The sequence below is a fragment of the Lagopus muta genome, chromosome 4 (assembly GCF_023343835.1).
Source record: "Lagopus muta isolate bLagMut1 chromosome 4, bLagMut1 primary, whole genome shotgun sequence".
Taxonomy (NCBI): domain Eukaryota; kingdom Metazoa; phylum Chordata; class Aves; order Galliformes; family Phasianidae; genus Lagopus; species Lagopus muta.
Window position 1 is genome coordinate 56,044,380 of NC_064436.1, and position 15,022 is coordinate 56,059,401.

At 36.8% G+C, this 15,022-nt stretch overlaps 1 protein-coding gene across 6 annotated transcripts in view; it reads left to right on the forward strand.

The window, feature by feature from the left end:
- LCORL (ligand dependent nuclear receptor corepressor like) overlaps window positions 1-15,022 on the forward strand; it is a 73,986-nt gene that overhangs the window by 30,801 nt on the left and 28,163 nt on the right. For 5 of the 6 annotated variants that reach the window (XM_048941359.1, XM_048941358.1, XM_048941361.1 and 2 more), the window contains exons 3-6: window positions 731-810; window positions 1,056-1,185; window positions 6,245-6,499; window positions 14,345-14,435. In XM_048941359.1, the coding sequence (XP_048797316.1) occupies window positions 731-810; window positions 1,056-1,185; window positions 6,245-6,499; window positions 14,345-14,435 (556 nt within the window). The remainder of the gene's footprint in view (window positions 1-730; window positions 811-1,055; window positions 1,186-6,244; window positions 6,500-14,344; window positions 14,436-15,022) is intronic. The other variant, XM_048941363.1, reaches the window with a different exon arrangement.

Here is a 15,022-nt window from a genome sequence, read left to right on the forward strand (position 1 = left end):
TCTCATTAGGTTGGCTCACCAGGTCAGAGGTGCATGGTGGTGGTATGGCTGCGTAGAAGTTAAATGTTCCTTCTAATACTCCACTAAATTTTGTTGCTGTGCAACAGATGGCAGCAGAAAGGCAGTCTGACAAAGTAGTATCTGACACGGAAGTGTGTATGAAGCAAAGGTGCATAATTGAATTCATCTGTGTGGAAAAAAATGGCACCCATTGACGTCCATCAATGCTTGCTGAACGTTGATGGAGCCTGAACTGTGGATGTGAGCACAGTGAGGTGGTGGGTGGTGTGTTTCAGCAGTGGTGACAACGGGTCACCCCCACTGGTGCAAATTTTTATGAACGTGCCATGAAGGTTCTTGTTCATCACTAGTAAAAATGCATAGCTAACAGTGGTGACTATGTTGAAAACTAGTAGCTGAGAATGTGCTCTCTCAAATATTGTCATTGTGCTCTTTGTATCTGTTGTAGTTTCCATGCGAATAAATAGGAGGCATTAGGTTCAGAGCAACTTATGTACCTTTCATTTTAAGAAATGTGGTTTGAATAATGGGCTATATAAGCTAGACTAAACTTCAAAAATACCCAAAGAACTACGTACTATTAACTACGTTTTACCAATAAATGTGTAGTAGGTCACGATGAAAACTTAGTTAACAGAATTGTTAGATGTTGTTCTCTGAATTCACTTTTACATGTTTAAAACATCTAGCTTCTTTTCCTTCTTTTAAGACTGTGAGCCAGAAGAGCTAACTGACTGGTCTATGGATGAGAAATGTTCCTTTTGTAATTTACACAAAGAAACAGTCAGTGTAAGTATGAACATATTTAGTATGACTCCCCCCCCCTAATTTTCAGTATAAGAATAGAAATCGGAGAACTGAATTTTGCAAGTAAGTTAACAATGCATTTTGACTCAAGCTAGTTTAGCTATGAGTGGAAGTAAGTAAAGTTATTTTTAGTGGTTTGTTATTTCATAGCTCAATAATTTAATTATATGTTGTACTATCAACAAACTATCTTCTGAAAGACTTTATAATTCTCATATGCCTTTTAGGATCGTGCATCAGTTATTGGTTCTTCACAGTCAACGCCTACAGAGGAACTTTCATCTCAGGGCCAGTCCAACACTGATAAGATTGAATGCCAAGCAGAAAACTATCTAAATGCACTCTTTCGAAAGAAAGGTAATGAAAGCATGTCTTTTCTATTAAGAGATAACTTGCATCTGGAAAAATTGAATAATTTACATTTCACTTTGATTCTAAAGTTCTTTTATTAATGTACTGAGCTCTATTTCTCTTTGTTCTTTATTTTTCCCCAGTCTTTACTTGATTCAATATCAGCAAATCAAGCACTACTTCTCTTCTAACTTGCCATTGTTTTAAGTTTTGTTGCCTTGTCTTTTTTTTCTCCTGGATTGTGTTCATTATCTTTCTTTCCTATGAGCTAATTATCTCTTTCTATGGCAACTCTGCTGTTCTCTGGAATTCTTAAGCACTAAATTGCTTTTGCTTCACAACAGGGAAACTCTCTTTTAAGTGAGAGAATGTGTCTTACAAATTATGAAATAGCATTTGGGGTATTCTTTTCAGAGTTGCAACTTTCAATGCATTCAAGTTTGTATTTGAAACTTAATGCTGAAACAATGTTTAGAAGCTCTTTCTTTCCTTGTCTGCTCTCATTCTTTGGCTGTTGGCAAGTGTATTTTTTTTTTTAGTTCATGTAGAAGCTGGTTCATGTAGATTACTTTCCAGTAAGCTAGTCACTACTGAGAGAAGTAAAAGTACTCATTTTCTTACTGAAGCTTCTGTGTAAGGAATGTGACTGCAGGTTCACTCATCATCTGCTTTACATGGTTTTATTGGGGGTCTAGTAAGTGTACTTGAATACCAAAATAGGTGAGTATTACAGCTCTCCTTTGCTTTATGAAAGAAGTAGAGCAAGTCAGTGACTCTTATGCACAGAGTGGGGGGAAGGGAGTGAGGGGAAGTAGTTAAATTTATCCCCTTTACTTTCCTGTACCAGGAGATTACTATGCCTTTGAACCTGGGATGGGTATAATCTTTTTCTGTGCAGGGCATACCTGTTCAGCCTATAATTTACTTATGAATTAAAAGAAATTTGGATGGAGTGCAGCAGCATTTTGAGTCCGTCTTTGTTCCTTGGCTTTGCTTAAAATTGGTTATTTTCCATTTGAAATAAAATATTATCACCTCTGTGTTTCTGGAACTTTTATTATAATCTAATCAAGGAACCAGTTTATATGGTATCTCCCTTGGTAGGTATTTCTTTAAATTTCTACTTCCTTTTCTTGGTCTCTTGATGTACAGTGTTTTTCCAGCATTACTTGCTTTAAGTTTTGCGTTAATTCATTTGCATTAATTCAATTGCATTAATTGCAATTAATTCATAGAATATCCCAAGTTGGAAGGGACCCACAGAAATCATGGAATTCAGCTACCAGATCCATACTGGACCACACCTAAACCAAGCTGTATTTCATTGTCCAAACTCTTCTAGAATTCTGGTAGCCTTGGTACTGTGTCCCTGCCCTGCAGCCTGTTTCAGTTCCCAGCAGTTGAATTCACCTCTTGGAGAATAACCTTTTCCTAATACCCAACTTGACATTTCCATGGCACAGCTCTATGCTGGATCGTATTGCTGTTGCCAGAGAGAAGAGGTCAGGGCCTGTCCCTCCACTCCCCTCATGAGGAAGTTGTAGGCTAACATGAGGTTCCCTCTCAATTTCCTTTTCTCTGGTCTAAACAAACCAAGGGCCATCAGCTACCTACCGCTCATGCACCATGCCTCTAAGTTAGATATCTGAAAACCAGATGCTTTCTTCCTAAGTATATCATTGTTCTTTGTCCATTGGGTGTTGTAAGCAGGATAAACTTTTCATTTAATGATTCTTTGACTGGTTATATTTAAGATTGGAGAAGACCTCCACAATCATCTTGTCCAAATGCCAACCCATCACCACCCCACTCAGTAAACCTGTGTCCCTAAGTGCCACACATACCCTTTTCTTAAAAACCTCCAGGTGTAGTGACTCTACCACTTCCCTGGGCATCATTTTCCAATGAAGTTTTTCCTAATATCCAACCTGAACCAGCCCCGCATAACTTAAGGCTGTTACCTCTTATCCTATCTCTAGTTAACCTGGGAGAAGAGACCAACCCCCACTTCACTACAGCCTACTTCCAGGTAGTTGTAGACAGCAGTAAAGTCTCCCTTAAGCCTTCTCTTCTTCAGGGTAAACAATCCCAGTTCCCTCAGCTGCTTCTCATAAGACCTGTGCTCCAGATCTCTCACTAGCTTTGTTGCCCTTCTCTGGATGCACTCCAGGGTCTTTCTTTTAGTAAGTAGCTCAAAACTGAAGACAGTACTTGAGGTACAACCTCACCGGAGACGATGCAAAGGGATGATCGCATCCTAAGGCCTGCTGATTATGTTATTTCTTACACGAGCCAGGGTGCTGTTGGCCTTCTTGGCCTCCTGGCTGCAGTGCTGGTTCATGTTCATCTGGCCTAACACCCCCAGCTCTTTTTGTTCTGTGCAGCTAGCCAGCTGCTCTGTCACAAGTCTGTAGCATTACTTGGGGTTGTTGTGACCAAAGTGCAGGACCCCACTTCTGGTCTTACTGAAGCTCGTACTATGGGTCTCAGCATCAATCCAGCCTATTCAGATCCCTCTATAGGACCTTCCTACCCTCAGACAGGTCAATTCTGCCCCCCAGCTTGATGTCATCTGAAAACTGAGGGTGCACTCAATTCCCCTCATTTAGATCATCAGTAAAGATATAGCACAGGGACAAAGGGACAGTCCCAGTATTGTCCCCTGGGGAACGCTGCTAATACCAACTGGATTTAACTTCATCACCACTGCTTTCTGGGCCTGGCCATGTAGACGGTTTTTTCTCTAGTGCACTTATCCAGGTCATTTGCTGCCAGCTTTAAGTTGCATGAAAATACATTTTTTTGTCCTTCTGTTTGTTGATCAGTCAAGCTGACTAAACTAATTATGAGATGTGGTAAAAACTAAATGGCTGTATTGTTTTTAACCTGCTGGTGATTTTACAGTGTGCTGGGCAAGTTTATATGTGGAAACAAGGATATTGCTGGGACAGTTTGGCTGTTAATGTGGGGTCATTCATTTTTGTGAAATAGGAAGAGCTGCAGTGTGTACAGAAAACATTGATAGCCAAACTGCTGTAGAATACAGATTTGAGTAGCTACAAGTTATTTAAGGTACACTAACTGAGGAAGCTTTCATCCTAAATGTGAGCTTTCAATCAAAATGAATCATTACAATTAGTCATAATTATATCATCTTTACTACTGCCTTCACTTGTATTTTGGCTAGACTCTTGACAAAATCAAAAACAGAAATTACTAGGCTATAGCATAAGGGAAGACTAAGTGACACATCTGTATTTTATATTAGGAGGGTATAAAAAGTTCTGAGAGAAACTAGTGGGACATCAGACCTAGCTTTTACTCCAGCTTCTTAGCAACTCTTCTGCTGGGTATTTGCATGTGCACATGCAATCAGTGGAATAAATGTAGCTGCCTTGTGATATAAGCCTTCTGTCTGAAAAATGGAAGCTTAAGCAGATGTAGAATCATAGAATGGCTTAACTTAGAAGGGACCTTAGAGATCATTTGCCTCCAACCCCTCCTCCCCCCCACCCACTAGATCCTGGATGCACAGGACCCCATCCAGCCTGCTCATGAATGTCTTTAAGGGTGGGGCATCCACAACTACCCTGGACATCCTGTTCCAGTATCTCATGATCCTCTGAGTAAAGAATTTCTTCCTAACATCTAACCCAAATTTCCCATCTTTTAATTTAAAGCCATTCCCCCATGTCCTATTAGTAGATATAGACATATTGATTTAAAACTTAAAAGTAGCTATAATTGTGACTCCTGATAAAAACATCTTAAAATTTTTTGTTCCTACAAAGTATATCTGGTGCCATCTGCTGATAATAATTAAGAAATATTTGCTAGTGAGACTTAAGCTCCGAGGTCTAGTACTTCTCCCAGAACACACTAAATTGCCTTTTTAAATATTGTATGATTAGTTAAAGATTGTAGCAAAGTATAGTGAGGTGTAGTGAAGCTTTAAACTGAACTTAAAATTACAGGTTTTTACCTGCTTTTATTTCATACTTTTTGGTTGTTTGTTTTAAGCTGAGTTGTTGATCAGTAATTTTCTCCACTTGACAGTGGAATTACTGGCTTTAGGCGGTTGCTCTTGTTCCTAGATAATAATTAATTCTCATGAAGACCAAATGCTACTTGAACATTTAGTAGATGCATTATGCAGGAATCAGAAAATACCAATAAATGAAGAACACCTGTGTCTGAGTGTTATATGATTGGGAAATATTTCTTGCACATATTCTCCAGCACTTCGAATTTCCAGAAACTCCTATTGAGTTTTATAAATTTTGGTAGAGTTTCAGTTGAAGGAGTGTCAGAAGATAGGCCTTCAACCAAAAGCAGACTTTTGTAATTCATACCTTGCATATGGTCTCTTGAAAATGAATTGTCTAGCGTATACTCAGTCTTTGACGATGGAGAAGTTCCAACTTACCTTGCAAAAGCAGACCAAAAGGCATTGGCAGGAGTCATCTTGGAACAGTTGTCTGTGTCAGCAGACCAAATACGTGTATTTGTAATGCTTCACAGCTTTGCAAAACTTTCCTGGTGTTTAGAATAAACCTGAAACACTGTTTTTTTGTTGCTTTTTTTCTGTGGGACTGTTATATGAATGCATTTCTACACAGTTAATATATAATTTAGAACAGGAAAAAATGTTTTTTTCTCCCAAATAATACAATTGTTAGCACCTAGAAAATAACAAAGGAAGGTTATTTTAAAATTCAATTGCTTGTAATATTACCATTTATATGAGACCTTTCAAGATCATCAAACTTCTGTGTGATATAAAAACTAATTTGTAGAATTGCATTTTTAAAATATATATGTAGTTTTAGTTGTTTTTTGAAAGTAGCTTCTCATTATAATCATACTTTACTGATGCCTGTCAGACATGCTCTTCCAAATGACCAGTAAGGAATACTTGTAAGAAGAATTTGCTAGGCATCTTAATTATGCATGTGAAATTGTTGCACATATTTACAGTGCTTATGTGAAATATGCTTTTCAAGGAAAGTATTTTCATTGTTCTTAATACATCTGTTGCTTGTGTTGTTGTTCTTTTCTCTTCTAGATCTTCCTCAGAACTGTGATCCTAACATTCCCCTAGTTGCTCAGGAATTAATGAAAAAAATGATCCGCCAGTTTGCAATTGAGTACATTTCAAAAAGTAGCAAAATTCAAGAGAACAGAAATGGTTCATCATTTGAACCGAGTCTGATATGTAAAAGTATCCAAATGAACCAAACGGAAAACTCCCTTCAGGAAGAGCAGGAAAGCCCTCTAGACCTCACTGTGAATCGAACTCAAGAACAGAATACTCAGCAAGGTAAATATCTCTTATCTGTTTATCCGTATTTTCATGTTACTTACTACCTTATTATATCTTTCTACTTCAAAAATAAAAAGTTTTTTTTAAAAAGTACCAAATAATGTTTTCACTTTCCAGCATAGCGATGAGTCCATAAGAAAAAAAGAAATTATTTTAATTGATTAAATAAAAAGCCGTTTTAAAAGCATTTTTTCATAGTATGTATTTGGTGGTAAATATCCTAGTTTTGTAGTGTGTGCCTTTAAATGTGGCAAGGGAATTTCTCAGCGTTAGAGCACTTAGTCATCTCACTTGTGGCTGTTGAGGGTAACAGTAGCTCAAGATTTTGTTGAAGGATTTTCTGAGGAAAGAGAGAATATGATTTTAGAGAACATATAACTCTAAAGAATATAACTTTAGAGAACAGAGTTCATTCTGACCATTTAATCCTTCGACACTGATTAAGTACAGGCAGGTTAGAATGATGGAAAGAGGAATTTTCTGTACTTAAGACCTAATACTTACACATCAGTACAACTTTGTTGAGAATAAAGCAAGAAAAATTAGGCTACTCATTATCATTTATAAATAGGAAACAATATCTTCTCTTGCCTTGAGGAATATTGTCATCCAAAACGGATGATAAAATCACAGGAATGCTTTGGACTTTGAGCTTGATTTGGAGTAGCAGCAGTTTTCAGGAGGGATTGTGACTGTCACGTGCAACTGAGAACACTGGCAAAGTCAGCTAGTCTCTGACAAATACAGGGGTCCATGTTAATCCAATTGTACTGCATACTACAGAGGAAAGTGAACCCATGTGTCATGTAACATACTGCAAGTTAAACAAAGATAGAGTTGTAGAATTAAGGTTTTATGTGTGTATACAGACTTCAATTAGATGGTATATCATTTAAAAAAATGAAAGGTTTTGACCACAGACCTACCTTGCTGAACATGCCTATTCTAGATGAAATTTAAGCATCATTTTTCTTTGACTGTAGGACCTTTAAGGAATTGCAGAATTCTTGCATTTATTTTGTGTGGTCAGCAGAGGCTAGCTCATGTCTGGATTTGAACACAAATTTATCTTGTGCAGATGAATCCTGAGAAAATGTGTCTTCAGAGCGTTTAGAATTATGTATCTTCAAACAAAACATCTGAGGCTGACATAAATAGTTGCTTGGCTTGTGTTTGGAGAACTTTATAGATGTTAATCTTGCTATGAAGTTTAAAGCTACTGAAGAGGAAATATCAAAACAAAACTAGAAGGAAAAATGTTTTGAGCCATCTAATCTACCAAGGAAATTGTATTGCACTTTCATTTTTCTATAAGCATGTTATTTTAGGACTGTCTTAGCTTTCCACTGTAGTGGTGACATTAACACAAGCAAAAAAAGATCAAGATGGAAAAAGGCAACCTGTTTTTATTATGTTCTAGATGCAGTGGCTGCTGAACAGCTATTTCAGTTAGGTGTTGTAAACGTCTATAAATTATTCTACCTCCTTCTCATGTATTATTATTCTTTTACTGAAGACAGCCTGAAGGTACAGAAATGTTACATGCTTACAGTAGAGAACTTTGAAACTTGAGATACTGCCCAAATCCTGCTGGCATTTGTATTATCAACTTGGACCAGCTTTTCTGTGGTACTGTACAGTGATTTAATTCTAAGAACTAATACGGTGGATGCCCTGAAAGTAATGCCACCTATTTATTCGCATGGAAACTACAACAGATACAAAGAGCACAATGACAATATTTGAGAGAGCACATTCTCAGCTACTAGTTTTCAACATAGTCACCACTGTTAGCTATGCATTTTTACTAGTGATGAACAAGAACCTTCATGGCACGTTCATAAAAATTTGCACCAGTGGGGGTGACCTGTTGTCACCACTGCTGAAACGCACCACCCACCACCTCACTGTGCTCACATCCACAGTTCAGGCTCCATCAACGTTCAGCAAGCATTGATGGACGTCAATGGGTGCCATTTTTTTCCACACAGATGAATTCAATTATGCACCTTTGCTTCATACACACTTCCGTGTCAGATACTACTTTGTCAGACTGCCTTTCTGCTGCCATCTGTTGCACAGCAACAAAATTTAGTGGAGTGTTAGAAGGAACATTTAACTTCTATGCAGCCATACCACCACCATGCACCTCTGACCTGGTGAGCCAACCTAATGAGACAGGAGGCATTACTTCCAGAGCAGCTCTCATGTAATACTGCTCTTTGGGTAGCGTTATGAAATTGATTAAAGCTTTCGTCTTTTAATTCAGTTATTTTAAAAAGTTAGCAAATAACATAAAACTCTTTCTTCAGTCAGTACACTCATAAATACAGTACCATTATATGTTCCCTTTCTAGAAGTTTTTGATGATCTAGGTGCTCTTACTATTTGTTTATTTTAATTTCCAAATGAAATGACAGTAACAGGGTAGGAAGTTCAAATCTCTACATTTCTCAAAAAAAAAAAAAAAAAAAAAAAGCTGAAAAGTTGAAATCTTTTCAATTTGAATTCTTTCTCTCTTGTGAAGCAGGAAATAACCTAAAACATAAAGACTTCAGGTTGATTTTTTTTTTTAAATTAAGCATTCCTTAAAATTGCAGATCTTATAACAAATGCAGGTCTTTTTATTATTTATTATTATGGAAATGATTATTGGATTCGTGAGGAAATTTTAGGCTTTATTTTCCAGATCACAAGAAGCACTTGCTTCCAGATCCAAGTGTTCAGTACTGAGAAAAGGTCACTCAGGTATCCTCAAGGGCAGAATCTACCTTGACCTCAAAGTTTCTTACCTTCCTTGGTTATCTGCAGCCTGTCTCTGAAGAACTCTCTTAATATTCAGGTTTGCCACTTCCAGCACTCCTTATTGCCAGAACCTCTTGTATTGGGTTTACGTGGCACTTTTCATAATGAGAGAGCTTTAGGGATGGCCTCTGTGAGGCAGTGCCAGGTATTACCTCATCCCAGGTCCAGCTACTTCAGCAGCAGCTCCTCTACAGGCCGAAGAGGAGTGCAACAGCTAAGTTTGTGGCATCTGTCTGAAAATACAGAGCCAGAGAGACTGGTTTCTTGATTGCTACATTGAATCATACTGAAACAATTCCAAACACTTAAAAAGAAAGATGATGGTGTTATATTTATTATTTTGATACACTGTTCTTATAGTATATATTGGGGAAAAATACTGTGCTTTTTGAAGGTATGCATACTACGGTTCAAGAAAATAAATTGTGTAAACTGCAAAATGTATTCAAGAAGCAGAGTGTAATAATTTTATACGAAAAGGTGAATCTAGGGACAGGGTTCGGGATTCCATTTCTTCTTTGGCTGCCAATAGTGGCAGCAGCTAAACTTCCAATCAGTCGTTCATTTGCTTCCTTTTTAGCAGCAAAGGGGGAGGAATAAGAACAGGAAAAAAGAGTTAAAGTAAGGATTGTTTTACCATCGTGGACTAATCTAAGACTTGTCGTAGGTGAAATTAGATATTTATAAGAATAGGCAGTAATTTAATTGCTAATTCAGGTACCAGAAAACAAAACAAATACATTAACATGAATACTTTTTCTCAACCTTTTCCCTTGCTACCTTTCACTCCTGATTCTTTTGCAAGCCTATCCCTTTACCATTTTGATGTTACCCATTCAAAAAAAAATGGGGGATGGGATTCATAATCAGTACATAGGGGTTTCTCCCTGTGGTTCCTCCTTCCTCATTTTTTCTCTGCAGTTGGGGTTCCCTTTACTGTTTCTCATCCTTTTAGTTCCCTCTTTCTTTTTGTCCCATGTTTATTGTCCTTTCTTAAATTTGTTTTGCCACAGGGAGCCACCAGCTAGGTTGGGCTCAGCTTTGCCCTGCAGTGAATTTGTTGAAGCTGGCTGGAATTAGCTATGACTGACTGCAATGGGGCAGCCCTTATCTCTCCTCAGAGTGGTTACCTCTGCAGCTCAGCCCCACAGCCACCACCACTTTGCCATATGCACTCCATGTACAGTCATACACTTTCCATGTGCCAGTGTTTTGCTTTATAAAATTACATATCAGGTGGGCAAAATTTGGCTAGTCAAGGTGGTAGTTAACAAAAAATAATAAATAACAAAATTAATAATATAATAATAAATTAGTAGTTAATAAAAGTTTGAGCTCTTACAAATAGTTTTCTGAAGCTTATAAGAAGAAAAAGAAAAAAAAAAACAATGGATAAGGAGCTTTGTTTGCACAGTTAATTGTAAACATCTGGAACTGGTGTGAGGTGGACAGTGTCAGTGGGTTCAAAAAAAGGCCTTATGCAGCTTCCCAGCAAACAGATCCAAGGCCAGATTGTGAAGACAGTAGTCAAGAAGAGGTCTGGCAGTTGCTGGGACAGTAAGAGAGGCATGCAGTGAGGTGGTGGCCAGGCTGATGTGTTCTCTTGTTCTAGGAGTGGAGTTTCTGATATGTCTGGAGTGAGAGGACTGAGTAGAGTAGATCATCTGACTTTAGATAGATAACTTGTGAGAGATTTCCTGAAACCCAGAAAATTAGATATTTGCTAAAATGAGTGTAGAAATATGTACGGTGGGAACTCAAAGGTTCCAATAAAGGCGTATTTTTTCTGCTTCTCTAACCTTGCTAGTTTAGAGGAGACTCAAGATATTGCTCTCCTGTTTATTTTGAAGAAGGTTAGTATACCTTGGTATTTTTATACCTGGTGATGTGATGCTGAGAAGTCAACAAGGCGGTGCTGAAGTCATTTCTTTGAAGTTCAAAATCATCTGATTTACAGCGTAAAGAATTTCATTGGAATACCAAGAGGAGCAGACCTGAAAAACTTGTAGCAATTTGTCTGTATTATCTAATTTTTCTTAATTGTTAATGAGTACTGTCTTGGTAATTGTCATGTTTTTAGCTAACGAGTGGAAGTAATTCTGTAGATCTTATTTGAATCACCTTACATAGTTTTTGTCTGATCCTGATGTCATTTTCTTCCTGTCTAGAATTCTTGACTAAATCATCTGGTTTGAGTGATTCGATAAAATAATAGAAAATGCAGAAATAATAGAAAATGCTGTTTTGGTTTAAAAGGTACTATTCCTACCTTTTTAATTAGTAATTTAGGTTTTCAAGGTTCACTGTTCAGCTGTACAATATGGTTTTTGTTCTTCAGTACTAGAAAACTGTGCTTTGGGCCCCATATTAGTGCAATAGCTGAAGGATGAGTTGCATCTGCTCCATTCTTTGTGTTTTCAGAAATGTACCAGGGAAGGAGCATGATCTCAAGGGGCACTGCTTTTCTAACAGATTTCCTGTTTGTCATGCAGGAGATAATGTGCATAAAATTATTAGAGTATGTGTGAACAGCACATCAGAAGAAAAATTTTGTTAAGCTGAGAAAATAATCTTGCTGAACCCAGTCAGTGATGACTTTACCCGTCTTTTGTGCACATATCAAATCTCTCACATTTCTCTTTCACTCTTCTTGCTGAGGATCGCCTTTCGATGATCTTTAAGGGCTTTTCCAACCTGAGTGATTCTATGGTAGTGATAGGACATAGTCTTCAGGGATGTGCAATACACATATTTAATACTTGCATTTTCTGTGTGGGATATTCAGCTATCTTGAACCTGAAATGATTATTCAGTCTGCTTACCTTTTAAAGGCCCAAAATGTATCTAATTTTCTTGCCACAGCAGTATATTTTCAGTACTGTGCTCTTTTTAGTGATTTTTACAGCTTGCTGAGGGCTTTTGTTGTCAGAGGCACCTATGAAAAACAGGAGATAAAAATGATATGATCTGTTCAGACTTTGTCATGGAATCTTTCCAGAGCCTTTGACTTTTTCTTTAAGAGTCTTGTTAGCTTCAATTCCTTTGTACGTTGATTAGACAGAGCCATTCAAGTTGGTTATCTTGATATTCCGAAGTCTTTAACGAAACATTCTATTTTAGTTAGAGGTTAATTTGTTTTTTTCAGCCCTGTATCTCGGAGCATGTTTTCATTTTGCTGTTTGTTTTGATTTTAATCTATTCCTGGTGTTCTTTTGTACTTAGTAGTCAAGAGATAGTGATCTAATGATTAACTCTTTGCAACCTGATGAGTTGTAAACTTTGAGGTAGTTTTCTGAGGTATATTTTCTAGTGATTTTGTCCAGTGATCTCTTGTAAGCATTTCATGTCATGCTGCCTGTGACTGTCAATTATCTGAAGGTGGAAATTGTAAAAGCAAATGCACAAACAAAGGCTAACAAAGATTCTATCATTAGCAGTACACAACAGATGAGATCTGTCTGTTGCACAGGAGTTGGGAATATTTTACAGCTGGGTAGGCTGGATAAGTCCCTGCAGAATATTTCTCCTGTGATTTTAATTGGCTTTTCCTTCTGAAACATTACTGCTTCAGAAAGCTTGAATTAGCATTAACTATAGTGCTTCCTTTACAATCCCTATGGTTTAAAAAAGGCTTTGCAGAGAACAAGTTTAGGAGGAAAGGGACACCTTGGAAAGTAGCATATTTATAAATATTCTTTCCCCTGATCTACAATGCTAATTTTTCTCATTTTTCCAACATAAGATTGTTTGGCAAAAACAGTCAAAAGCTGTTTTAAGCAGACCAAAACAAATAGCTGTATTTACTTCCTTCACAAAACTCTATTTCTTAGTAGTATGGGTAATACAGCAGAGTTAACCTAAGAATTTTTCTGAATTCTCGTTTGAGTGCTGGCATTTGGGAAATTCAACCAGTGTTTCATGTTGTACATCCAAAGCTATGGGAAAACATATGCAATTGGTTGATATTTTAGAAATGACACGTAATAACATAAAAATGATACTACTGTAAAAAGGACAAGCAGTGACATTGCTTGTGAGTGTTGAAACTCAAAATTAGGTTCATAGAGCTCAGACTCGCAACCAGCCCAAGTTTGAAACAGAGAATCAAGGAAGGCAGGTATGAAATTAAATATGTTTAAGGGATTTATCTTTACATTAAATGTGGTTTAAAAATAAAAGCCAAAAAAAGCAACCTAAGCAATAATTAGAAATTTTCAGCTAATGAAGAGATTTGCCAATTTTCAATGTTACTAAGTGTTGATTTAAAATAAAATACAGTTTTCTTTTTCAATACTTGATAAGTCTCAATGTCCAGCTATAAATTTTGAACATAACATTTGCCAGTGTCTTTACAGAGTTAATTCTCACCCCAGTTTAGGTCTTTCTAGTTCTGTAGTCACATTATTACATCTGTGTGGGGGCAGCAGGTGTGTATGTGTAAACAGCTGGAACTTTTAATGACATAGGTCCCATATACTGAAAACATGGCTTGAGCTCTCTTTCCCCATTGGTGGGGATATTACTACTTTTCCTTTCTCATCCAGTAGCCTGATCTGATCTCAGAACAGGAGATTGGTCTAGAGATCTCCTGAGTACTGTTCTAGCCTGAATGATTCTGTAAATCTATGATTTAATTAGGTCCATTTTAATTTCATTATCAGATTTGTTTGCAGTACGTGTATACAAAATAATATGAAGCTCATTGTCTTGGAAGTAAACAGTGCAGTGTCCATGCATACATGGTTTTTAGGAAATGTCTCATGTTTCTGCTTAAAACAGATTCTTCTTTTAAAGTTTGTTATTTCTGTGTGAGTTTTTGTTTTTCTTTCTTAATTTTAGACAATTTTACTATAAATCATCCAAAACTATTTACAGACAGCTGATACTGTGGAAAAAAAAAAAGGCGTCAGAAATTTTATGGGATAAATTTAACTGCTTAAAAATTGTTACATAGGTACAAACGATAGGTAAAAAAAATGTCTGAGATAATCCTTAAGCTGCTGTCATGACTACTCTTTGCATCACTGTTCTTTGCAGGGGATGGAGTGTTAGATCTCTCTACAAAGAAAAGCTCAAGGTTGGAAGAGCCAAAATACGATCCCTTGTGTTCTGAAAACTCGGTGTCTGGGTAAGCAACTTTTAGGACTCTCTTTGGCTTATGTAAAAGAAAATTGAGTTTACTCTTACTTCTCTGAAGTCAGGTTTTACGTTCATAACATATTAGTATATACTGACACACACGTGTGGTTTATATTTTTCTTTCAAAAGAATTTGTGTCACTCATAAGTGTGTGTCTATGTATATATCATATGTTTCATTCGTCTTTTTTATTTTTTTCTGTTTAAAGAAAAGTTATCAGAACAATCACCAAACTTTAGTTCATGTTACTAAAAATGAACTGAAAATTGATTATGTAGACACAATGAAAGTAGTAGGATAGTAGAAGAGAATGCAAATTTATTCTTTCAGAGTTCACTTAGGAATCTGCAGTTTTTGACAAAAAAAAGAAGCATGTTAATATTTAGATTTAAAATATTCTTCAACTAACATGAACAAGTTAAATGACTATTATTTCTAATACTCCTTAATATGAGCAAGAGAATGCGCGCGAGAGAGAGAGCTCTTAATCATCATATTTATACTTGCATCATAGTTCTGGCTATGGTATGTGGTGGCAAATAGTTAAATTTCTTATCCAGCAAGAAATACATTGCC